The sequence below is a fragment of the Bufo gargarizans genome, chromosome 2, assembly GCF_014858855.1.
Source record: "Bufo gargarizans isolate SCDJY-AF-19 chromosome 2, ASM1485885v1, whole genome shotgun sequence".
NCBI classification, from domain to species: Eukaryota; Metazoa; Chordata; class Amphibia; order Anura; family Bufonidae; genus Bufo; species Bufo gargarizans.
Genome location: NC_058081.1, coordinates 349,745,375 through 349,772,418, shown reverse-complemented (window position 1 = coordinate 349,772,418; position 27,044 = coordinate 349,745,375). Strand labels below are relative to the sequence as shown.

General features: G+C 43.7%; 1 protein-coding gene across 1 annotated transcript in view; it reads left to right on the top strand.

The window, feature by feature from the left end:
• The window catches only part of LOC122928141 (hexokinase-2-like), a 162,673-nt gene extending 136,157 nt beyond the window's left edge, over window positions 1-26,516 (top strand). The window contains exons 11-19 of the mRNA XM_044280698.1: window positions 3,640-3,944; window positions 4,034-4,182; window positions 8,844-8,963; window positions 9,041-9,136; window positions 9,219-9,318; window positions 20,981-21,164; window positions 21,303-21,458; window positions 22,340-22,573; window positions 26,228-26,516. Coding sequence (XP_044136633.1) covers window positions 3,640-3,944; window positions 4,034-4,182; window positions 8,844-8,963; window positions 9,041-9,136; window positions 9,219-9,318; window positions 20,981-21,164; window positions 21,303-21,458; window positions 22,340-22,573; window positions 26,228-26,378 — 1,495 coding nt within the window. The 3' untranslated portion in view covers window positions 26,379-26,516. The remainder of the gene's footprint in view (window positions 1-3,639; window positions 3,945-4,033; window positions 4,183-8,843; window positions 8,964-9,040; window positions 9,137-9,218; window positions 9,319-20,980; window positions 21,165-21,302; window positions 21,459-22,339; window positions 22,574-26,227) is intronic.
• Window positions 26,517-27,044: the final 528 nt, after the last annotated feature.

Genomic DNA, 27,044 nt, shown 5'->3' with positions numbered 1-27,044 from the left:
CCATGGAGTTAGCTACCCCGGAGGGGATAACCTGTGTTACATCTGGTAGCAGCAGTGGAAGGTGCAGTTTCTGGTTCCAGTCGAGGAGGCAGAGAGCGATTGTGCAGCGATTAAAGGGCATTTGTGGGAATAGGGGTCCACTGGAGGTTCGAACTTACTTAACCTGGGCCAGCGGTAGCCTAGACGATGGGAACCAGAATCGCAGTTCCAGACCCCTGCAGCAGCGTCCGCAAGGCAGCACCTTAATGATCACACCGGCGTCTGGTCTCTCCTTTGCGTTCCTGAAGCTTCTTTTCTCTTTTTTTTTTTTTTTTTTTTTTTTTTATCGAAATGGAGAAACAGGCCGGCCAGCCCCGTGCCTGCTAACCACGGCTTCTCGGCTGGAATGTACTGCAAAATAAATGAAAAATAGAAACAATACATGCAATTATACCTGATTACAGTTGTAGATACCCCCAGGTCCGGTGTACTAAAGAAGAACTTGTACCAATTAGCTTTGATATTATCATTATTCTTAAACATCGCTTAGGAGAGCAGGGAAGAGAAAGAGGATGCGGGACCGGAGGACCGGGGCGGGGAGCAAGGAAGGATGACAGAGGCAGTGTGGGCCTGGGTGATCCAGGATGACAGAGGCAGAACGAGCCTGGGTGATCCAGGAAGACAGAGGCAGAACGAGCCCGGGCGATCCAGGATGACAGAGACAGGAATGAGCCTGGGCGATCCAGGATGACAGAGACAGGAACGAGCCTGGGCGATCCAGGATGACAGAGGCAGAACGAGCCTGGGCGATCCAGGATGACAGAGGCAGAATGAGCCTGGGCGATCCAGGATGACAGAGACAGGAACGAGCCTGGGCGATCCAGGAAGACTACGGATGATGTGTGTGAGCGAGATAAGAAGCCAGGAAAACAGACCCAAGTATAGACAACAAGCAATAATCAGCACCTAGGTGTAACACGGCGGTGCCACACGCATGTGCCCAGGAGGGCCGCACGGGACAGCTGTGCCAAACCTGAGCATGCGAGGACGGCACTACAATGGTGCCAGACGCATGCGCCCAGGAGGGCGGCAGACACGGCCGCCAGACACGTGTGCACAGGACGGCAGCCCCAACGCCGCTGCGCCATAAACAAATGCACCGGGGCCACCTGCTTAAGAAAATATCCACATCTCTCAGAGGACACCGTGGAAACAAACATTGTGAAAATGACAACCTATGAAAAACAGTGCAGAGCATTGTCTGATGTTGGGGGCGGAAGACATATGGTGAGATGCATGAGCACGGGACAAGGGTGGAATTCGCAAAAGCAGTGGATACAGCGTATCTATCATGTGTATCCCGTGTTACCCTGGGTATATCACGTATATGATATATAGGACTGTAGGAGTGTTGAAGCATGATTATACTGTACAATGATTGTTTATTTGAAGCAATGTCAACTCGATAGTTCTGTGTATCTGAGTCCCCATCGCTGTGGAAGTGTTGCCTGAAGAGGGTATGCATGCTTGAGCAGGTGTCGGCGTGCGTTCCACGCTGGAACGCACGCCTATCCGACCACAAGAAGCACGGAACAAGGGGGCCCGGACAGGGAGTTGCCACATAGCAAACTTTTGAATACACCCTCTACATTGAGCATTAATATAACCTACCAAGATACAGACTATTGTGTGCATGAGGCCTAAATCTGCTTTAGAAAGCACTGTCTGACCTGACAGTTCCAAGCAGCTTAGAAAGAAGAAGACTGTGAAGGATGTGCTACATACATTATAAGTAACACATCATCCACTCTGGATCGATTGGCGGTGAGGAGGGACCCGGTGGGGACAGAGCTTACCTGTCCTGGGCCGCTGCCCTGGAATCGTCTGGCCTGAGTGAGGGATCCGGCGCGCGCTCCACGCCGGAACGCACTCCGAGCAGGTGACCGAGGGCCCGAGCCCGGCCGGATTCCGGCGTGCGCTCCAAGCTGGAACGCACGCCGATCACGTGACCGGAAGCCCAGGCCCGGCCGAGAAGCTCCGGCGCGCGCCCCCCGCCGGAACGCACGCCGGCCTGGGACAGCGCCCAAGCCAGAGGATGGGTGAGACCCAGAGGAGGGGGTAGCCCGCAGGCCGGACCCTACCCGTCCCGCCGACGCGTGGGGGAGGCGGAGTGCTCGGGTCCAGAGTGCAAGGAGCACGTGACCGCCGCTCGGAGGAGCCCCGGAAGTGACGCGCTGCGAACCGGAAGTGACGGGACGGATCGAGAAAGCTGCATGAAGCAACCGTCCTCAAGGTGAGGACGCGTGGGGAACATATAGTCAGCAGCCCCTCCCACAAATGCAGGCTGTAACCAGCCTTAATACTTTAAGACACCCTACAACATTGTTCTTGTTTCTGGGTAATACTAACTTGATTTGTATAATCTATTCTCCATATCCAGAGTACATAATAAAAGTAGGTGGAAAGATGGTAGCTGGAAGTTTAGCCTTCAGTTGGCACTGATTATAAAATCAATAGCACTGGATCCATTATTTGCCAAGAAAAGATAAGAGTATGTATAATCTTGTTTGTGCCTGTTCCTGTTAACATGTGCTAGAACAGTACATAAGCTCCTTGAAAAGTTCTATGAAGTTCAGATATGGCAAATATTTTCCATTGTGGATTTTGGCCACAATTTGCCACATATTTCCAAATGATAATTTTAAGAAAGAGATCCTGCAATGTATGTTCAGAGTCTGAACTGAATGTCTGCAACAAAGTGCAGCACCATGTTAAAGGAGGTTTAATTACGGAGTGAAAAAATCTGCCACAGATTCTAAGCAAGCATGAGTTTCAAATCCCCCGCATGCTCTGTCGTGTAAATGTTGCAGTGTTTCACTGTAGATTTCATTCCACTAAAATTCTCATGTAATTTCATTTTATGTCCATAAAAAGTGTATTATTTATATATTCCACCCCAGCAATACCTGCGAAGAGAGCTATAAGTTCTTACTTGCTCCCTGACACTTTGTTCTGGCTCTGTTGCTCCTGAGTAGTCTTCACCAAACTTCGTTTTCCATGGGTAAACTTCCTGGATGGATGTGGTGTGGCTTCATTGATGAAATGTCCCCAAGTGGCACATCACTCTAAAATCACAGCTGAGTCCAGTCATTGACTGCGGCTGTGCACTTGACTCTGTCCATGCAGAAAGTTTATAGTCAGGAACTGGAAGTTCAATAAAGACCCTGAAAGCCATTAAACCTGAACAGATTGGCAGGGAGCAGGTAATTGTAGCTCTCTTCACAAGTTCTGTTGGGGTAGGGAACGTTTAAAAATCCTGGACAACCCATTTAGTACAATGTTTGCCCTGGATTTATTTTTGCATGTGGGTTGAAGAAACCCCAATTTGCATGTATTGCACATTAAATTGTCTTCAATTTTGATCTTGCAATCAAAGCGATTGTATGGTATGTCTTTCATTGATTCTCGATGCCTGAATTCTTATTGTACCAGGAAAAAAAAAAAAAACTCTACATGTGTTATCTGTATCCAAATGTTAACATTCATACAGTATTTCTCTAGATCTACAAAACTGGTGCTGCCCAACACTGATTTTGGTGGCGTTTTGTGTTTCAAGATAGTGGTTGATGAAATCACAAATTGTATGCTTTTGTGTTCCAGGTTTGGTGAACATCTCAATCGGACTCTTAAGGAGTTGGCTCCAGGCTGTCAAATTAAGTTTCTAGTGTCTGAGGATGGATGTGGAAAAGGCACAGCCATTGTAACGGCTGTAGCACAACGTCTTGCTGACCAAAGACAATTAATTGATAAAATCCTAGAACCTTTTATTATGACCAAGGCAAAACTGAAAGAGGTGGAAAAACGAATGAGAAATGAAATGGAAATTGGTCTTCAGAAAAGGACACAACCTAAAGCTATCGTGAGGATGCTTCCCACATTTGTGCGTGCTACACCAAATGGAAAAGGTACTGTAACTGCTAACGAAAATTTCAGATGCAGCTAGTACACAAATATTGCCGCAAAATTTAAAGCAAGCTAATTTAATTCTTCATAGAACGAGGAGAGTTTCTAGCTCTCGACTTGGGAGGAACCAACTTTCGTGTTTTATATACCCACGTGGGCATAAAACATGAGGGAGGAGTACAAATGAAAAGCAAGACTTTTGCCTTGCCCACAGAAATAATCCAAGGAACTGGAGAACAGGTATGTATGTGCAATGGTTATCTGTGTCTTGCGTCACATGGCAGCTTGCTAGATTTATTAACTGAATGTGGGGTTATACATTAATAGCAGTGTTTGCTAATTACACTGAATAATTAGGGATTGTATTCTGCGAGCAGTACTGTATGACAGAATAAATATTGAGACACCAACAGATATATTATATAGAATTATTATAATATTTTTTTTCTCTTTTGCCTATGACCGTACCCCTGGAGAGACCGCCTCCTCCTCTGAACAGGAAACGGGAACCAGAATGCCTTTTAAAAGAGGGGTCCTCCCCTCCACCTCCAGTTCTGTTTCCTGTCCTAACAGGCAGGAAGGAATCAGATTGCCTATACACTATAGAGCTGTGGGGGCCCCAGCAAATTATGCAGTATTAAGCAGATGATCAGGGATGAGGTCAAAGAGTCGGTTAGCGGATTAAATGTCGCCCCTGTACTTCAGCTTTTAAAGATTCCCCCTCCAGTGACAGTGATATTCTATCTGGGTTGGAGGAAGAAGGAGAGTGTTTGTCATCAGACGATACTTATGAAGACAAGGCAGCTGGAAAACTGCCTTTTCATACTGCGAACACCAACATCCCTAGTTAAGGCTGCCAGAGCTACTATGGGTTTGGATGATCAACAACCTCAGCAATCGGTGCAGGACTCTGTTTGAGGGCCTGGGTCCTAGAAAGAGAAAGGTGTTTTATGTACCTAAGAACATTCAGGCGGTAATCACCAGGGAATGTAAAAGACCAGATGGGAAGTTTTTTGTTCCTTCCTCTGTTAAATGGAAATATCAGTTTGATGGAGAGGTCTCTGCCCCCTGGATAGGGCCCCAAAGCTGGATGCTCCCGTAGCTAAGATGTCCAGAAAAAAAATATCTACCCTTTGAGGATATGGGTTCCCTTAAGGACATAATGGACAGAAGGGCAGAGGTTTACTTAAAGAAAAATTGGGAGGCCTCTGCAGCAGCTTCTAAACCTGCTATTGCCACTACCGCTGTTGCTAGGTCCCTAAAGACATGGATGGGAGAGTTAGAGTCCCACGTTAAAGGGGGTACCCCAGGGAGCAGTTGCTTACCTTTTTCCCCATTATAAATAATGCTCTAGACTTCCTGACTAATGCCCCTGCGGATTCCTTAAGATTCTCCGCCAGGGCTTTGGCCTTATCTAACTCTGCCCGTAGGGCTATTTGGTTAAAGGGCTGGAATGGGGACTCTTCCTCTAAGGCTAAGCTTTGCGCTATCCTATCCCATGTCAGGGTGAGTATTTGTTTGGCCCAGTCTTTGATGACCTTTTGAGAAAAGGCTTTCAACAGTAAAAAAAAGGGGTTCCCTCCGCTAGTCAACCCCCTAGGAGATCTTTCTGTCCTAGATTTAATAAAGAAGGGTTTAAAGGGAAGAAAAGAGCAAAGCAGTTTTCTGGTGTCACTAGAAAGAATAAGGGGTTTCTTTTTTTCCGGGTCTGATGCCTCTAAGAAACAATCCCAATGACGCCAGGCCCCATGTCGTCTGTTGTCTGTCTCTGTTTGTCGTCGGTTCTCTCTCTAATAAAAAAACTAAGTATTGATAAAAAATCCCAGAGCAGGAGGTGACAAAAGGGTTTTACTCTCCCCTGTTTCTTGTCAAGAAACCGAATAGGTTTATTATGGTCCGAAATGAACCAAAGTACTTAAATCAGTATCTGGTGTACGAGAGGTTTCGTATGGGGTCCATCAGGTCAGCAGAAGGCAATTTATTTCGAACTGCTTTATGGCCACTGTGGACCTGAGGAATGCATATTACCATGTCCCTATCATCCCAGTTATCAGAAGTTTCTGAGGGTAGCAGTCCAATCAGATCAGGAAATACTTCATTTCAGGCCTTACCCTTTGGGCTTTCACAGGCTCCTAGGGTGTTTACAAAAATTGTGGCAGAAATGATGGCCCATGTGAGGCAGAAAGATAGTCGTCATCATCATACCATATCTGGACGACTTTCTTTTAGTGTCCCAATCGCATCAGGCCCTTCACAGATTGCCTGGCTGAAGAAAGTTCTAAAAAAGCTAGTCCAGTTTATGTCCAAGTCAGAGGTGCAACATCCTAGGGATGATTATAGACTCCAGGACCCAGAAGAGTATGTTTCCCCTTCAGAAGGCCTTACTGATCAAGTCCAGGGTCCAACACATTCACTCACACCCATCTGTCACCCTAAGATAGGACTTATCTGTGGTGGGCCTCATGACGGCTGCAATTCCAGGAGTAGAATGGGCCCAATATCATGCAAGGATTTTACAACTTTAGGTTCTACAGGAATGGGACAGATGTATACTCTCACTGGACTCAGAGATATCTCTATCTCCTCGGACTCTAAGCTCCCTGAGGGGGTGGATGAATTTAGAGAACCTTGATAAAGGTCCGTGGATCAGAGAAGCGGTTCTTCCTTTGACTACAGATGCGAGTCCATCCGGTTGGGGAGCCCATGTGGAATCCCTTCTGTTACAGGGGAGATGGGACAGCAGAGCCTTATCCTAGTCTCACAATTTCAGGGAATTAAATGCGATCAGGTTAGCCCTAATATAGAGCCTTCCCATTATCAGGGGCAGAAATGTAAAAATCTACTCGGACAACACAACTGTCGTAGCATATAGCAATTGGCAGGGAGGTTCAAGAGCTCATGACCTCATGTCCCTTACCCATCAGATATTCAGTCTGGCAGAGGCTTCTCTAGCTTCTTTCTGCGGTGTATCTCAAGGGTTTGGACAATGTAAAAGCGGACTTCCTCAGTAGTCACCACCTAAGCCAGGGGTAGTGGTCCATAGATCAGAGTTTTTTTTTTTTAACCAGGTCACAGCAGTATGGGGGATTCAAGAGATAGAGCTTTGCCACCAGATCAAACAGAAAGGTAGAAGTTACTTGGAACGGGCCCTTCTCTATGACTTTACCCCCCTAAAAATGTTACTGAGGGTTCTCTAAAATATCATAGAGGAGGAGCTCACTGTAATAGTTATAGCCCCCTTCTGGCCGAGAAGAGTTTGGTTCTCCTGGCTCCACAGGATGTCAAAAGCATCCACGTGGGTGCTGCCGGACAGTCAGGAGCTTCTGTCTCAGGGTCCAGTCAGTAGAAAATCTACATCTGACTGCTTGGCTCTTGAGAGGGAGATTTTAAAAAGAAGAGGTCTTTCTGAAGAGGTAGCTAACACTCTGTTGGCCAGTCGGAAGAAGGTTACTTCTGAGATCTATCTTAGAGTTTGGAGGGCTTTTTTTAGATTCTCCAATAGACCAGTGGATGTGCTAGAGATTCCTGAAATCCCGCTAGTGCTAGAATTCTTGCAGGAAGGTTGGAAGAAAAAACTCTAGGCCTAGTACTTTAAAAGTCCAAATATCGGCATTAAGTGCCTTGTTTAAGTTTAGACTAGCAATTCATCCCTGGATTAAGAGGTGTGTTACAGCTGTGTCTAAGTTATCACCAGTCTATAAGGTCAAAACCCCTCCTTGGGATTTAAACTTGGTCCTCTCTGCGCTCTCTTCTGACCCCTTTAGGCCGATTGATAGTATCTCCCCTAAAATGCTCTCTCTGAAGCTTGCTTTCTTGCTTGCCATTACCTCGGCTAAAAGGGTTAGTGAGATGAGTGCACTCTCTGCTGACCCCCCCCCCCCCCTATTTGGTTATCTTGGAGGATCGAGTAGTGATTTCTCCTGATCCTTCTTTTTTACAAATTGTCTCTTCTCTTTTTCACCGCTCTCAGGATAGTGCTACCTTCCTTCTGTGCCTCCCCTAAGAATGAGAAGGAATCAGAGTTCCATTGGCTAGACCTTAGAAGGTGTATTTTATAATATCTGAAGGTTACTCAGCCTTGGAGAGCCTCCTCTCGTCTGCTGCTTTTGTTTCAGAGCGCTAAGAAGGGCTCTGCTGACTCTTCTCAGATACCCTCTAATGAGGGTCTTTTCTTTGTCCGCAAGGTGCTTCAGGCATCCCACCCTAGATAGTATTCTTGCCTATTCTCCAGGGGGGCTGTCATAGGCGAAAGAGAAATATTGGATTACACTTACTGGTAATCGTTTTTCTTTGAGCCTATGACAGCACCCGGTTAATTCCCATTCCCCCCCTCCCCCAAAAAAATAATGGGGGGGGGGGAGTATTTATATATATATATATATATATATATATATATACACACACACACACGGAGAGATATATATATATATATATATATATATATATATAAATATATTATAATATAATTTTTATTAAGATGTTGTTTCTTCATTTTTGAGAAAGGAGACTTAGCAGCGGCTCCCCATGGGGCCCCCACAGCTCTATAGTGTATATTTGATCTGATTCCTTCCTGCCTCTTAGGACAGGAAACAGAACTGGGGGTGTAGGGAAGGACCCCTCTTTAAAAGGCATTCTGGTTCCTGTTTCCTGTCCAGAGGAGGAGGCGCTGTCATAGGCTCAAAGAAAAAAAGAAAAACTATTACCGGTAAGTGTAATCCAATAATTTTTTTTTTTTTTTTTTTTGTTTGTTTTTTGTCTGGGGAAGCAAAACCTGTGGGACCCTAGTTTTGTCTTTGGTATGGCAGGCAACCATTTCTTCATGTTCACCACTGTTTTTGTCATATAAAACATGGTCTTGAGTACATTAATAATTAATGGCTGTCTTTTGTTTCTCTGATCAGCTTTTTGATCACATTGTGAATTGCATCACAGAATTTCAAGAAGAAAATAATCTTCAAGGGAAACGATTGCCTTTGGGTTTTACATTCTCCTTTCCGTGTAAGCAGAACAGTCTAGATCAGGTAAGTAACTAAAAATACAGTGTGTTCCTAAAATCTTAAAAACTGTTATTCTATGGCTGTTTTCTCCCCTAAAATAGGGCATCCTGATTTCTTGGACAAAAGGTTTCAGTGCCTCAGGATGTGTGGGAGAGGATGTGGTCCGGCTACTCAGAGAAGCTGCAGTTAGGAGAAAGGTATTAACGTTTTGAAGTATGCATCTGGTCCTTTTTTCATGTTTTTTTTTCTTTGATTCATTTTTGCTTTTATTTTTTGTAGAATTCTGACTTCTATGTTATAGCACTTGTAAATGATACTGTGGGAACAATGATGTCCTGTGGATATGATGATCCTGCCTGTGAAGTAGGCCTGATAGTAGGTAAGATACACAACACTTACTGTTTGTTTGATTGGATTATACAATATTATCACAAATGTTTTCTAGCTTGGTGGACTACCGTCAAAAAGTGTTGGTATTGGGGACCATACTTTCATAATGTAAAATATCAATTAAAAAAATGTGTTACATCTTTCACCTGGGTACAGGATTATCTAGATCTACCAACGTTCAAGGTTCCACGGGAGCCGCCACTCATGGCATCTGAACAACTGACTGAGGAACACTGTACTATATTAAAAATGAGCTTTGTTTTGAAAAATTTGATTTGGCAACTTCACCGAAGTTGCCAAATCATTATCAAAAATTATCTGCGGGGATCCAACTCACCCCGGCATCCACAACAGTTGTTTTCCGTGGTCTTCCAGGTCTTTTGGTGTTGCTGAGCTCACCGGTGCATTCCTTCTTTTTAGGAATGTTCCAAACAGTTGTTTTGGCCATGCCTAATGTTTTTGCTATCTCTCTGATGGGTTTGTTTTTGTTTTTTCAGCCTAATGATGGTTTGCTTCACTGATGGTGACAGCTCTTTGGATCTCATCTTGAGAGTTGACAGCAAACAGATTCCAAATGCAAATAGCACACTTGAAATGAACTCTGGACCTTTTATCTGCTCATTGTAATTGGGATAATAAGGGGATAACATACACCTGGCCATGGAACAGCTGAGAAGGCAATTGTCTTATTACTTTTGGTCCCTTAAAAAGTGGGAGGCACATATGCAAACTGTTGTAATTCCTACACCGGTCACCTGATTTGGATGTAAATAACCTCAAATTAAAGCTGACAGTCTGCAGTTAAAGCACATATAGTTTGTTTAATTTCAAATCCATTGTGGTGGTGTATAGGGCCAAAAGAATTGTGTTGATATCCCAATATTTATGGACCTGACTGTATAGCTATGGGTAAATGCATGGATGATGTCAGTGGCATGTTGATCGCTGCAGCAATATGGTGGAAAACCTGATGGTAGGTAGGAAGGCAGTGGCATAATGACAATAGCAGCATCTGCAGCCATATGGTACAAAACATGATGACAGGCAGACAGCAGCAGGGGCAAGTTGGGACACAATCAGAAATGGCAGATCTACTCATCAATCAGGAGGGTGTGACAATCCTTAAAGATCAATGCCTCATTCATTTTAACAAGAGATCTTTTGTATACTGGCAGAGGACAAGTTTGTCTGTTTTGGTGTGATGACCTTACTTGCCATGCTGAAACCCCTCTGAGATCACACTGGATGCTGAAAGCTTCAGCAAGCTTACACGCTGTATCCTGATAATAAAGCAATTAGGCCTCTCTTTTGGCAACAGGAAAGCATTCCGCTATTTTGCTTTGATAGTGAGTGTTTAAAAGCATGGACCTTAATCATGAGATTCCTTGATGGTAATAATTTGCCTGTTATGATGCAAGCAAGCTTACAGCTTGCCATTCTTGAAGGGCCTGTGTAATTGACAGGCATCTTTGCCTCATGTTCAGGTGGTCTGGTGCATGATTAAATTATTTACAGCTTTACGCTTGTTGTATAGATGCTCCAGTATACGCAAAGTAGAATTCCAGCAAGTTTAAATGTTAAGAATCCTATTCTTTTATGGGTTTTTCTATTTCATTTCTTCTGTTTTCCAGACATATATATTTTATTATGCGGCCAATAAATAAATGAAGTCACATGTTTGGTACACAGATTGGTACTACCAAAATTGCAAGTTTTTTTTTTTTTCCGTTCTTTTCTGTAATTTAAACACAGACCACACTGTCCCTCTCCTACAACCACACTTCTCATTGGTATTACTTTGGTAAGAATGCAGTTTTTGCATTGAAATGTTTTTAAACTACATGGTATGATTGCAACACAGTAATATGCAACTTGTTTATTTACTCTAATATACAGTGCATTCTGTAACATAAACTGATATGCTCAATTACAAATGGTAAATTTAAACTGTTTTTTAGAATAAAAAAATGCATATTTGCTGAGCATTTGGGACTGAGCAGATCTCCAATCCCTCACCATATGCTTTACTTGATCAAATTTTTCTCTAATCTACTGAATGATATCTTCTTATTGTATCCCTATTCTCTGCTTATCCCTTTGAGGACCATAAGATTACCGTCATCAATATAAAAATAATTATATTTTTTCCATTTAGGAATGTATTTGAACAATAAATAAATAAAACCATTTCCACACTTGTGTCATTTTTGGGGGAGGAGTTATGACACGGAACAAATGTGACTTTTTACATTACTTTCAATGGAAGGCCAAAAGAAGCAAAAAAAAATTGTTACAGCAACTGAAGTTCGTACACTTCAGTTGCTGTAACTAAGCCATTTCATGAAATAACTGGCAAAAAGTTAGATCCATTTGTTGATAAGAACTAATATTTTGACTGAAACAAAAAAAATGTATTTTAAGTTCTTAATCAGACGATACAGGCAATTAAAAACATGGGAAAAATAAGTCCCTTGGTCCTCAAAGGGTTAAAGTGTCCCTATCACTTTAGATTAGTGGCTTGTCTGTAATGGCTTTTCTTACACTGCCACATGCCACCTTTCCCGGTCACAAGCTGAATTTGTCCTATGTCTCCTTTCATCTACCATACCAGTGTGTAGTTTGGATCTAGTGTAGGGTTGCCAACCAGAATGTATTTTTATTTTTTCTGGACAACTTCAAAATCATGGACTGCTAACATTTTATATGGACAAATTGGAAAACCATGGTGAATGATTATATAGATTATATGTGATCCATGTCTCTAGCTCAATACTAATAACACCTCATTACCAGCATTTACTGTGAGCTGTAAAATATTTACCACCAAAATAATCTCCTCAAGTACCACCATCTCCAAAAATTCATGGACACAAGGAAAAAGTTGGCTATTTTTATGGACTGTCGAAATTTTGGGATGGTTGGCAACCCTGATCTAGGGACTTGCATTTAAGCTTTAGTGACTGTTCCTGTGGTTTTGGTGCATTTTCTGTATTCTGAGCTCCCTAGTGGGTCAGCTGCCAACTACTCTTGGACTATCCAAGCAATTGCTTCCCTACATTGAAGGCCATATGCCTGTGCAGAGGTTAAAGGGTGAATACCAGGGGAGCGCCAGAATAATGCTTTTAGGGTAAGCCTTATGCCTAACCGGTTGGCACAGTGGGTTTGCACTCACTAGTCATAACAGAATGGCTATTTTCTGTCTACTTACTGCCCCTTGATTTGGCTCAGAGGCTGAAATACATCCCGATCAGCCAATCAGGACAAGCCGCCACCTCTGCCTGTGTCATGTGATCCTCCATATTTTTCTTCTTCATATTTTTTCTCTGTGGTTCTCACAGTACAATCGTACTGGGAGCCATTTTTATGCGATTTGCCTGAAGCCTAGTGTATGCAGAAGTTTGGCTCTCTCATGACAGCTAAGCTCCTGCTTTAACAGCCTGAATTGGCAGCTCTGATTTATCCCGGGAGTTTAACCACTTACATGTCACAATCAATAGTGGTTTCAAAATGAGGGAACTCCCTCTGTCACCCATTGGTACCACTGCATTTTTGAGAGGTTCTAATGTTTTCACAGGGCAGCAGAGACTCCAGTGGACCCTAGGGCTTCCCTGTGTATATGCTCTTTGGTGTGGCCTAATAGCTTGCCTGTCAATATCCATCTGACAGCATAATACATTGTATTATGTAAGTGGTACAGTGGTTTATGGAAGCCATTAGGATTGTAAGTCAGCCCCTTGTGGAACTACTAAGTGGTAAAAAAAAATGTTATAAAAATCTCCGTAATGACCTGAGATATACAGTTATCATGTAATTTATTTTGCACAGTGAACAGCGTAAAAAAGGCCAGAATTACCTAATTTTAATGTATACTACTCATAAAGGGATATTTGGCATGTGGTTGAAATTTTAGGACAAACCTAAAATGCACTCTAACCTGTGAACATAATGTGACCTTTTGTCAGTTTTTGAATGCACATGTCCAACTGTTCAATGGTTTTAGTACTTTTGTACAATTTTGCTGTTCTCTAACAACGAGCTTAACGACAAAATTCACAACTGGTGTTTGATCTATGAATCGCCAAATACATTTCCTGGTTTGGTATTTAAACAGTAATCATGCTGTTCACATTTTGACATCATGAGATCAAGACGACACTGTAGCGGAGAGGCAGGGTGAAGTGCAGTATCTCCGCTGGTAGACAGGAACCATCAGAATGAAATGCAGGTAGCGTGTATAAATCCCATCCCTCCAAGAACTAGACGACACATAGCTTGGAGGTGAACTACTTGGCTGCTAGCTTGCAGCCCTTTTTATTACATGCTCCCCTGAAGGGGAGGGACACACACATTATCATACATTACCCGATAACATTGTAGTTACAACCCACACATATTCCTCCCCTCTGTCTAGGAGATAATTGAATCAATCACTGTATCTCCCCCATTATCTCCTAAACTGAAAAGTTACTACACAATGGGACAATAGAAACACACCCAGCATGGTACAAATGAATCCATTGAGCCCAGAAACAGGGAAATAACATGCAATATGCCCAAGTTCTGTATTTAAAGGGCCAAATCGCCCAGGGCCCATAGTCACAGGGATTGTCACGGATACAGTCCAACAGTTCTCAATGTGGCTGGATTTGCCACAATGCTCCCCCAGAACCAAGCCGGCATACACAGTCTGATCCAAACGGATCGGCTTGGGGAGGTCCGGAAGAGTACCCAACGATCATTGTTCAAGGTCAGTTTGTCTGGACAACCCGTCGGCGTTACCATTCTGCTTCCCAGGGCGGTAGTGAATTGTCAAGTCAAACGGCTGCAGCGCCAAACTCCAGCGCAACAGCCGGGCATTGTCTCCAGACACCCTGTTTAGCCATACCAACCGGTTGTGATCGGTGAGTAGCGAGAACTGTTGTCCATAAATGTACGGCTGTAATTTCTTTAAGGCCCACACTACGGCCAGGCATTCCTTTTCGATGGCGGCGTAGCTTACCTCTCGGGGTAACAATTTCCTGCTTAAGTAAGCTACAGGATGCTCGCCGCCATCAGCTCCGACTTGGCTCAGTACTGCTCCCAATCCAAACATTGAAGCGTCTGTGTGGACAAGAAAACGTTTAGTTGGATCAGGAGCGGCCAAGACAGGAGCATTTATCAAAGAGTCTTTCAGTTTTTGGAATGCCTGTTCACACTCTTGGCTCCAGGTGACAATCTTAGGGAGATTTTTACGGGTAAGGTCAGTGAGGGGTTTTGCTACGGCGCTATAATTGGGTAAAAATTTCCGGTAATACCCAGCGGTACCTAAGAAAGCTAATACCTGGGTCTTGGTGCGGGGGGTTGGCCATTTGGCGACAGCCTCAATTTTAGCGGGTTCTGGCTTCTGTTTCCCACTACCCACCCTGTGTCCCAGATACTGAACTTCTGCCATCCCTATATGGCACTTGCTGGGTTTTAGGGTTAGGTTGGCTTCCTGGATCCTATCTAGGATAAACCCGATATGGGTTAAATGTTCTTCCCAGGAGCTGCTGAATATGGCGATATCGTCTAAATATGCGCACGCAAACTCCTGGGATCCGTCCAATAGCCGATCTACCATCCTCTGAAAGGTAGCCGGGGCGTTCTTCATCCCAAATGGCATGACCTTAAACTGGTACAGGCCAAATGGGGTGACGAACGCCGACTTGGGGATGGCATCCTCGGATAGGGTAATCTGCCAGTACCCCTTACACAAATCTATCATCGTGAGATACTGACCACGGGCCATCTTATCTAAGAGTTCGTCTATCCTGGGCATAGGATAGGTGTCTACCGTCTTGTCATTCAAATTCCGGTAGTCTACGCAGAAACGGGTCGTGCCGTCCCGTTTCGGCACTAGAACTACCGGGGAAGCCCAGGGGCTGTCGGAGTGGTCTATCACCCCAAGCTCTAACATTTTGTCAATCTCCTTACACATGTGTTCCTTGACAGATTCAGGGATGCGGTAAGGGGGTTGACGCATGGGCAGCTGACCAGGGGTCTCCACTCGGTGAGTGGCTAGGGGGGTATACCCTGGTACATTAGAGAAGGTTTCGCTTTTCTCTCGTAAGAGATCTACAATCTGGTCCCTTTCCTGCGGGTTTAATCTTTCCCCCAATTGTACCTCTCCCAGGTCTTCGTTCCGGTTCTCCATTCCCAAGAGATCAGGGAGAGGTAAATTGTCCATATCTTCTGCAGCAGAGGCGCAAATAGCATTTACCTCCTCTGGGCGTTCATGATATGGTTTTAACATGTTAACATGGAGCATCCGCCTAACTCCTGCTCCAGTACATGGACCGATCACATAGGTGGTGTCACAGACTTGTTCCACCACCTTGTATGGGCCCTGCCAGGAAGCCTGCAGTTTATCATTCTTAACAGGTTTAAGGATCAACACCTTTTCCCCCACTTGAAAACTGCGGTCCCTGGCACCTCTATCATACCATCGGCGCTGCCGGCTCTGGGCCGCCCGGAGGTTAGAGCGTACGGACTCGGTTAGCTCCTCCAAGCGGTCCCGAAACTCCAGCACATATGGTACAACAGGGGTACCCTCTATCGTGACTTCCCCCTCCCAATGTTCCCGGATTAAATCTTAGGGGCCCCTTACCCTTCGTCCGAACAATAACTCAAAAGGTGAGAACCCAGTGGACTCTTGAGGCACCTCCCTGTATGCGAGCAACAGGTGGGGCAAAAACCGCTCCCAGTTCTTCTGGGTCTCCATGAACGTACGGAGCATTTGTTTCAATGTTCCGTTAAACCGTTCACAGAGGCCATTAGACTGGGGGTGGAAGGCCGAGTTTATAATCGGCTTTACCCCATATGTTTTCCACAACTGGCGGGTGACTTCAGCGGTGAACTGGGTGCCCCTATCAGAAATAATCTCTCGGGGGAAACCCATGCGAGAGAATATTTTAATAAGGGCCTTGGCTACGGTCTCGGCATGAATATTGGTCAATGCCACTGCCTCAGGGTAACGGGTGGCGTAATCTACTACCGTCAGGATAAACCGCTTCCCCGAGGGGCCGGGTTTAGCTAGGGGTCCAATAATGTCAACAGCTACCCTACTGAAGGGTTCTTCAATTATAGGGAGGGAGTGTAACTTAGCCTTATATTTATCTCCTCGCTTCCATACTCGTTGGCAAGTGTCACACGTTTGGCAATACTGCCGAATGTCTTTGGAGATACCGGGCCAAAAGAAGTTCTGCGTTAACAGGTGTTTAGTCCGACTAACCCCTAAGTGTCCTGACAGGGGGATGTCATGAGCAATGCGTAGTAACTCACGTCGGTATCTCTTAGGTACTACTAACTGTCGCATAGATACGGGAACTGTACCGGCTACTGTCTTATCTGCATATCTATACAGTAACCCCTTTTCCCACCCATATCTCTCCCCCTCTAACCCAGTTTGGCTTCCTGCTACTTTATCTTTATATACTTGCAAGGAAGGGTCATTAGCTACCTCACTACCAAACTCTAATGGGGGGGCCCAAGGGATAACAGGGGTATTGTTCTTTACCTGAGCCTCAGCGTGATTTTCCAGTGGGTTGGTGTGGGCCTGCTGCCTGGTAACCACAGGTAAAGCGTCCTGGAGGTTCCGTTGTGGCATAAACGCCGAAGTCAGCTCCCCCAAATCGTTGCCCAAAATAATATCCACTGGCAAATCTTGCATGAGCCCCACTTCCACATTTCCAGACCCCGCTGCCCAATTCAAATGTACCCGGGCAGTAGGAATCTTGTAGATATTACCCCCGGCTACTCGAACAGCTACACATTCACCGGTGAGCTGGTGAGCAGGGATCAAGTGATTCCGAACCAAGGTGATGGTGGCGCCAGAGTCTCGTAATCCCTGGCGGCTCCTGCCATCTAGGTGGACGGCCTGGCAATGGCCTTGTCTGTTGTCAGAGGCTGCCTGTATCGGGTTAGCCTCGTGTAGAATGCCCAAGGGTTCCCCTGGAGGCATTGGCACCAATTGCTGCTGGGAAAACTCATTTTGGAAGCAGTGTACTGCCGCTGGGCGATGAATCTGCTGGCTAGGGTTTCCCCAGTTGGAACGGTTTTGGTTCCTGGGACAATCTTTCTGGATGTGCCCCTTCTGCTTGCAAATATGGCATCTGACCTGCGGGCGAGACTGGTATCTGGGTGCTTGTTGGTAGTTGCCCCCGCTCGATCTGTAGGCTGCTGGACTGGATGCTGGAACGGGGTTAGTTGTAGGGGCCCCGGAAAGGGGTCGTTGTGCAACCTTCTGTGCCCGCCGGGCATCTTGGTACTCGTCTGCCATAGTAGCAGCCACATGTACGGTATTGGGTTTGCGATCCCGTAGCCAGTTTTGTAATTCGTCAGACAGTCCTTGAAAAAATTGCTCCAGTAATAACAATTGTAACAGCTCTTCCAGCTGGGTTACCTGTGCTGCTTGTACCCATCCTTTAGCAGCACGGGTCAATCTATGTGCCCATTCCGTGTGGGTATCTCTCTCGGCTTTCTTTAGCTCCCGAAAGCGCTGGCGGTATGCCTCAGGGGTAATGGCATAACGGGTCAATATGGCTTGTTTTACCTTTTGATAATCTGTGCTGTCCTCATCTGGCATAGTCCGGTATGCTTCCGCTGCCCTACCCGATAATTTGCCGGCCAAATGGGGTACCTTATCCGCAGGATCGATTTTATGCAGCTGGCATAATCTTTCGAAGTCCTGCAGGTACCCATCAATGTCCTGAGTTTCCACATAGGTTTTAAATGCATGGTGCAGTAATTTCTGTTTTTCTGATATTACCGGATATGCAGGAGGGTTTGCTCCCCCAGGTGAAGTGAGGTTTGGTCGGGTGGCCGCTAGATATTCATTAATATCAGCTGATGTCCTTTCCAGAAATTCCTGGGAATGTGGCAACGGAAAAAATGCCAGCCTTATCCTCATTTCGTTGGCCCATGCTGAGCTATATGTTTCCGTGGCTGCTGGTGTAACTGCTGCTTGATCGCCCTCCATGAGTTCCGCAATAATGACTCTTTTCGCTTTGTTACTGGCAATAATTCCTCTGGCTTCCAGTAATGCCTTTAGCGTTTCTCTTTTCAGCCTGGTATAATCTGTCCCCATTCGTCATCTGTTCGGATAAAATCCGCATACTCACGAACGATGACTTTGTACGGATGAGGTTCCTTTCCGTTCGTATCAAATAAAACAGCTGAACGGTCTTCTGCTGTGAGATTCGAATCCCGTCGCTTGCCACCAATTGTAGCGGAGAGGCAGGGTGAAGTGCAGTATCTCTGCTGGTAGACAGGAACCATCAGAATGAAATGCAGGTAGCGTGTATAAATCCCATCCCTCCAAGAACTAGACTACACATAGCTTGGAGGTGAACTACTTGGCTGCTAGCTTGCAGCCCTTTTTATTACATGCTCCCCTGAAGGGGAGGGACACACACATTATCATACATTACCCGATAACATTGTAGTTACAACCCACACATATTCCTCCCCTCTGTCTAGGAGATAATTGAATCAATCACTGTATCTCCCCCATTATCTTCTAAACTGAAAAGTTACTACACAATGGGACAATAGAAACACACCCAGCATGGTACAAATGAATCCATTGAGCCCAGAAACAGGGAAATAACATGCAATATGCCCAAGTTCTGTATTTAAAGGGCCAAATCGCCCAGGGCCCATAGTCACAGGGATTGTCACGGATACAGTCCAACAGTTCTCAATGTGGCTGGATTTGCCACAAACACCTTCAATTGATCAACAGTACCTCACCATTGTGAGGCTTCAATCAGGATGTTCTCAGATGGAAGTGGCCACTGAGCTTAGAGTGTCACAGAGTGTCATCAGCAGATTGTAACAGATACAGAGACTGAAAGAGTCACAAGCATAGAAGTGGACCTCTTTTGGCCACATCCCACACTGATGACTTCTTTATTGTGAACAATGCCCTGCGGAACTGGATGATAAATGCCTTACAACTCCAGGCACATTTAAGGGAGGGAAGAGGCACCCAAGTGTCACATCAGACCATTTGAAACTGTCTACATCAGCGTGGTCTGCATGCTAGACGATCTGCAAGGGTACCTGACCACATCACCAGGCACAGGTGTCATCGTCTTGCATGGGCCAGGGAGCATCTACGCTGGACGAAGGACTAGTGGGCCTCAGTGCTGTTCACTGATGAAAGTCTATTCATGCTGAGCAGAAATGATGGCCGCCAATGATGTTGGAGACGTCAAGGAGAGCGCTATGCATCAGCCAGTTATCACCAGACTATCCTTTGGTGGTGTAGTTACAGTGTGGACAGGTGTGGCTAGTCAATACAGAACACTTTGTGAATGGTAGTGACTAGCCTATACTACTTGAATAACCTCATTAATCCAGTCATTGTGCCTCTGCATGAACAGCAGAAGCCCAATTACATCTTAATGGATGACAATGTGCCAGCCCAGTAAGGTTGCATCATTGGGGAATAGCTACTGGAGACTAGGGTACCTCAAATGAAGTGGCCTGGACTTTCTCCAGACCTGAATCCTATTTAAAATCTATATCATCAGCTGAGTCGCCATGTAGAGGCTCGTAACTCTGTACCCCAGAACCTCGATGACCTGAGGGCTGCCCTTTAAGAAGAGTGGGATGCCATACCTAAGCAAACAATAAGTCGACTTGTGAACAGTAGGAGACGTCGTTGTCAAGCTGTAATTGATGCTCAAGACCACGTGACACGTTATTGAGACATTGACATTTTTGTGGCAGTATACCCACCACTGGTGTTGGCTTTTGTTTAAATAAATTGTTTGAGATGAGGAAATCCCCATTGCATGCTTCTACTTAAATGCCCTACTTTCATAATATAATATCACTGTAGTGTGAACGTTTTACGTTTTCCATAAATTTCACCCAAAAGCCAACCATCCCTGACCAGGGGAATAAAGTTATCATGATACTTGTGCCACAAAGTGAAGTCTTGCAATGCGATAAAAAAATTGGTCATGAAGGTGCAAAATGCATATTGGGGGAATACCTCATTAAAGGGGTTTTGCAGCCACAATATATTACCAACTTTCTCTCAGGATAGGTCATCAATATTTGATCAGTGGGGGTCTGACTTCTGGCACCCCTGCTGATCTGCTATTTGACGAGGTGGTACCGTCTCACTTGCAGTGGAGGCATAGTGTAATTACAAATGCTCACCTCATTCAAGTGGAATGGAACAAACATTTGTAATTACACTGTGCTTCTGAGACAAGATGCAGTGTAATCTTGAAGACGAAGTAGTACTTGCACGAACGCCACTACCTCTTCAAACAACTGTTCAGGGCAGGGTACCAGGAGTTGGACCCCAACCAATCAGATATTGATTATCTAGACTGAGGATAGGTCATCTATATGTTCTGGCTGCACAACCCCTTTAAGCAGATTGCTGCAGCTTAATATGCCCTACTGCACTTTCTACAATTGAGACAAGAATAAGGCTTGTTTACTTCCAACATGCTAACTGGAACATGAAGAGACCAGGAGGTGAACATTCATCCTGACAAGTGGTTGCTGTCCCTAAATGATGTCCAGGTTTAGTGTCCTTTTTAAGAAGACTGTTCTAAATTGTTCTTCAGTATTTCTACAATAGTCTGAGCTGCATACCCCTTTTCTTACAGGTACAGGGACTAATGCTTGTTATATGGAGGAAATGAAAAATGTCGAGTTGCTGAATGGAGATGATGGTCAAATGTGTATTAATATGGAGTGGGGCGCATTTGGAGACAATGGGTGCCTGAATGACATCACTACTTCTTTTGATGAAGATGTTGATAACCACTCTATTAATCCTGGGAAACAAAGGTTTATCATCAATTCTTATCCAATATTTCAATATCCTATATCATACCATTTTTCAGCTTAAAATATTATTGGAGGGGTAAATGACTACTGCAGCCAGTGAAAAGTAACATGCTCCAAATCTTTTTTTTTTTTTCTTAGATATGAGAAAATGATCAGCGGAATGTACTTGGGAGAGATTGTGCGCAAGGTCCTAATCGAACTCACTCAACAAAAAGTTTTATTTGGTGGCAAAATCTCTGACAAGCTAAATACAACAGGACTTTTTCCTACGAAGTTCTTATCCAGCATTGAAAGGTATGATATGATCTGTTGTATATGAAATGTGCCAGATTCTGTCATTTTGGAATGATTTCATCCATGTTTGTTTAACTAGACTGGCAGTGATTGGCTTATACTGATACATTTTTAATACCAGTTTAGTTAAAAATGAATTTTGAACGAATGGCTCCTAATTGCATGAATGGTGGTGCATGCTGCTGTTTACTTTCTAGAAAACCTTTTTTTATTCTTAATAAGTATACGTCGGAGGAAATGTAAGAAATGGTAGAAGAGAGATATTGAGAATCCTCGATCCAAATAAAAACTGCTACAATGGCTCCTTTTGACAGATTACATTTATACAGTGTATATGATCTACCAACAGACCTGGCGTCTGACATCCATATTATATTATAAAGCATTAAAGGCTTATTTTATAACCAGTGTTTACATGCAAGCAAAAATTCATGCACTAATGTGAAATTGTTTATGTGACCATATATAGAAATTTTTAACCAATTATTAGATGGCATGACAAAAGCAATAACATTCCTTGGCAGTAATCGAGTTGAGCTCTATTTTATGTACGATTGCATTGTAGTTTTTTTTACATCCTATTTGTTGCCATGTTCTTCCTTCCTTCCTTCCAATCGCATAAAATTCAGATTCCATAGAATCTGAACTTTTTAGAAAAATTTGTGTTGTATCTCCAAATTGTAGAATCAATTGGCTCCTTTCTAGTTGCCATACATTGCCTCCATGGAGATGATATGTTAATATCCCAAAAAAAAAATGTATATGTCTGATGTAGTTTCTTGGTTTAAATTATGTCATGTTAAGATTTTTATTTTTTGCAAACTGTGTCGGGGGTGAACTAGGTTTGTAGACATTTACAAGGCTTTCTATTCCCTCCTTAGTGATACTCTTGGCCTACTGCAGGTTCGTGCCATTTTAGCTGAGTTGGGTTTGAAGAGCACATGTGATGATACAGTGCTGGTAAAAGAGGTTTGTACCACAGTGTCAAGAAGAGCAGCTCAACTATGTGCTTCTGGCATTGCTGCTGTTGTACAGAAGATCCGAGAAAACCGAGGTCTCGAGCATCTTAAAATCACTGTAGGAGTGGATGGAACTTTGTACAGGCTGCATCCCCAGTAAGTGGATGATGAGATCTCATTACTGTTGGTAACCTGACAACTGAATATAGTACAGTGAATATAAAGGGAGTTTATCAGAAAATTACATATTAAAATTCTCATTTTTTTTTTAATTTTGTGTAAATCCCACTTAAAAATATTCTTCACACACACCACTAGAGCCTACAATATAGGCTTATGCTTCCTGTTTTTTGCATCTCACTTGTCCCCCTTTGCTGAGTAAACATAGGTCAGCAAAGCACAGGAGAGGCTTAATGACAGCATGCCTCAATGCCACTCGCTGGTCTCTAAGGAAAGGGTCTGTACTCTTATAAAATGTGCTCAATGTGTTGGATTGTCAATGCAACCCTCTTCTCCCACTCTTCACACACTCATATCAACACCACAGGAGAAATGCTAGCATAGGCTTCCAGTATCCATAGTTTCAGGTGCTGCACATCTCATATCTGAAGGCAATTGTCTATGCTGTGAAGATATGAGATTTGCAGCACCTGAAACTATGGATACTGGAAGCCTGTGCTAGCATTTCTCCTGTGGTGTTGCTATCAGTGTCTGAAGAGTGGGAGAAGAGGGTTGCATTGACAATCCAACACAATTGGCAGCACATTGAACACATTTTATAAGTGGTCAGAAACTTGTAAATAACTCGTGAAAGAATAGAGTTATGTTATAACCAAGCACACCATTGTTTTTCTTGTGAAATTCCCAATGTGTCATATGACCCTCTTCCTATTGAAAAAACAAAAGTTGGATTCAAAATGGCCGCCATGGTAACCACCCATCTTGAAAAGTTTTCCCCCACTAATGTGCCACAAACAGGAAGTTAATATCACCAACCATTCCCATTTTATTTAGGTGTATCCATATAAATGGCCCACCCTGTATATACAGGTCCTTCTAAAAAAATTCGCATATTGTGATAAAGTTCATTATTTTCTGTAATGTACTGATAAACATTAGACTTTCGTATATATTTTAGATTCATTACGCACCAACTGAAGTAGTTCAAGCCTTTTATTGTTTTAATATTGATGATTTTGGCATACAGCTCATGAAAACCCAAAATTCCTATCTAAAAAAATTAGCATATCATGAAAAGGTTCTCTAAACGAGCTATTAACCTAATCATCTGAATCAACTAATTAACTCTAAACACCTGCAAAAGATTCCTGAGGCTTTTAAAAACTCCCAGCCTGGTTCATTACTCAAAACCGCAATCATGGGTAAGACTGCCGACCTGATTGCTGTCCAGAAGGCCATCATTGACACCCTCAAGCAAGAGGGTAAGACACAGAAAGAAATTTCTGAACGAATAGGCTGTTCCCAGAGTGCTGTATCAGGGCACCTCAGTGGGAAGTCTGTGGGAAGGAAAAAGTGTGGCAGAAAACGCTGCACAACGAGAAGAGGTGACCGGACCCTGAGGAAGATTGTGGAGAAGGACTGATTCCAGACCTTGGGGGACCTGCGGAAGCAGTGGACTGAGTCTGGAGTAGAAACCTCCAGAGCCACCGTGTACAGGCGTGTGCAGGAAATGGGCTACAGGTGCCGCATTCCCCAGGTCAAGCCACTTTTGAACCAGAAACAGCGGCAGAAGCGCCTGACCTGGGCTACAGAGAAGCAGCACTGGACTGTTGCTCAGTGGTCTAAAGTACTTTTTTCGGATGAAAGCAAATTTTGCATGTCATTCGGAAATCAAAGTGCCAGAGTCTGGAGGAAGACTGGGGAAAGGGAAATGCCAAAATGCCTGAAGTCCAGTGTCAAGTATCGACAGTCAGTGATGGTCTGGGGTGCCATGTCAGCTGCTGGTGTTGGTCCACTGTGTTTTATCAAGGGCAGGGTCAATGCAGCTAGCTATCAGGAGATTTTGGAGCACTTCATGCTTCCATCTGCTGAAAAGCTTTATGGAGATGAAGATTTCATTTTTCAGCACAACCTGGCACCTGCTCACAGTGCCAAAACCACTGGTAAATGGTTTACTGACCATGGTATTACTGTGCTCAATTGGCCTGCCAACTCTCCTGACCTGAACCCCATAGAGAATCTGTGGGATATTGGGAAGAGAAAGTTGAGAGACGCAAGACCCAACACTCTGGATGAGCTTAAGGCCGCTATCGAAGCATCCTGGGCCTCCATAACATCTCAGCAGTGCCACAGGCTGATTGCCTCCATGCCATGCCGCATTGAAGCAGTCATTTCTGCAAAAGGATTCCCAACCAAGTATTGAGTGCATAACTGAACATAATTATTTGAAGGTTGACTTTTTTTGTATTAAAAACACTTTTCTTTTATTGGTCGGATGAAATATGCTAATTTTTTTAGATAGGAAATTTGGGTTTTCATGAGCTGTATGCCAAAATCATAAATATTAAAACAATAAAAGGCTTGAACTACTTCAGTTGGTGTGTAATGAATCTAAAATATATGAAAGTCTAATGTTTATCAGTACATTACAGAAAATAATGAACTTTATCACAATATGCTAATTTTTTTAGAAGGACCTGTACATACACACATACACTGCTGTACTGGCTATAGAGACAAACAAGTGCGTATCTACAATATGGCTGCCCTTAGCAAATTGAAAAGAAATGTATTCAGCTCCTGTGCTGAACTATGTACACCAAGGTGCTCCTCCATGTAAACAGACTACATCCTACAGATGTGCTTTTCATTGACTCCTTTTCATGATAAGCTATTGGTTGAGGTTATAGTACTAAAAGTTAGAATAGTTAATTGAACCATGTCGCTATTGGTAATGAGACTGTACCCAGTTACCATATATGCCCAACTACAGATGGTAGCTGGCTTGTTCATGTAGTTTTTATCTGAATATTCTGAATGTAATTCATCGTTTTCTGAAATGGGTTATTTATACTGTAATCCTTAGCTAGAATGTAAAACTGACATTTATATTACTGTTCTGGGCTGTAGAGCTGGAATTATTTAGCAGTCCTCTGAGAACAATGAGTCAACTCTCTATCTAGATGTTGTGACTTGTAGACTTGGAGTTGAGTTGCTAAAAGTTGTACAGATTACTTTTTTTTTTTTTGTCCTTGTCATTTTATAATGTGCAGCACATTTGTTTTGAGAAACATGTGCATCAAAGTTTCCCAGGTCTGCTTAATGAAGGTCTTCTTGATATTCTGAAATATTAACAAATTCCCTTCGTTGATTATATGTTGCGGTTTTTAAAAGTCTTCCACTGGACACATTAGGGTCTATTCAGATGTCTGCAAGTGTTTAGCGGTCCGCAAATTGCGGATGCACAAAACACCGGACCGCACATGGCCAGCACCCTAATAGAAATGCCTTTTTCTTGTCCATGTCTGTGGACAAGAATAGGACATGGTCTATTTTTTGAGGGGCTGCAGAACAGAAGTGTGGATGCGGACAGCACACGGCGTGCTGTCCGCATCCGCACTTCCCTTCCGCGGCCCCATTGAAAATGAATGGGTCCGTACCGTTCCGCAAAATTGCGTAACTGATCCGGACCCATTCATGCGGACGTGTGAATGGACCCTCGGTCAACAGGCCGTGAAATAAGTAGGAGCTGATGTTTGTTGCACCAACTAATCGGGTGCATGGTCTGTTTTTTTTTTTTTTTTCTCAGCATTACAGACTATTCATGTTCTAACCTTTCTCTCGTTCTAGCTTTGCTGGAGTGCTTAAGAAGACTGTGCAGATGTTGGCTCCAGAATGTGAGGTTACCTTCCGTCTTTCAGAAGATGGTTCTGGAAAGGGGGCAGCTTTAATTACTGCTGTCGCTTGTCGTGTTGCTGGTACTGAGCCACTGCCAGCGTAACACAGGTCAAATATTAACCGGCCTACATTTTGAAATATTACTCTTCTGCCAATCAATGAATGTTATTGTCCTTTTTAATGTTCTATTTATATGGAATTTTTCTGTATAATTTGTAAAAATTAAATATTTTTGCATGGAGATTTTTTTCTTTAGTTTTCTTCCAATCCATTCTTAAATGGGTGTAATTCACCCTGGTTCCAGAGTCTGTCATAGAAAAGGTTTTCCTTCATTGAAACTAAATATGTCATTTTATACAGCAGCATAAGGAAATTGTGTGAATTAAGCCCCCAAAGAACAATTTACAGTACTGTACACCTACTGTAGCAGCAATTCATCCAGTTAAGATACTATGCGTGGGTGTGCTGGGAGGGTTGCGATCTTTTGAAGCTTTGCTTGTATTTTTCAGGGGGAGCAACTGTCATTTTGGATCGATAGGCATACAGTATATAGCAGAGGCAATGAAGCAATTGAATGATAATAATGTATATAAAAAAATGAAAAGGAGATCCTGCTCCTATATTAATGAAGGAACTTAGAATATTATTGAATTAGTTCCTTCAAAGTGGAATTATAGAAGAAAAAATTGCAAATACCCTAATATGTGAAAGTCCAAAAGTGCCAATACTATATGGATTTTAGGCAATAGGACAGATTGAACCCCCCCCC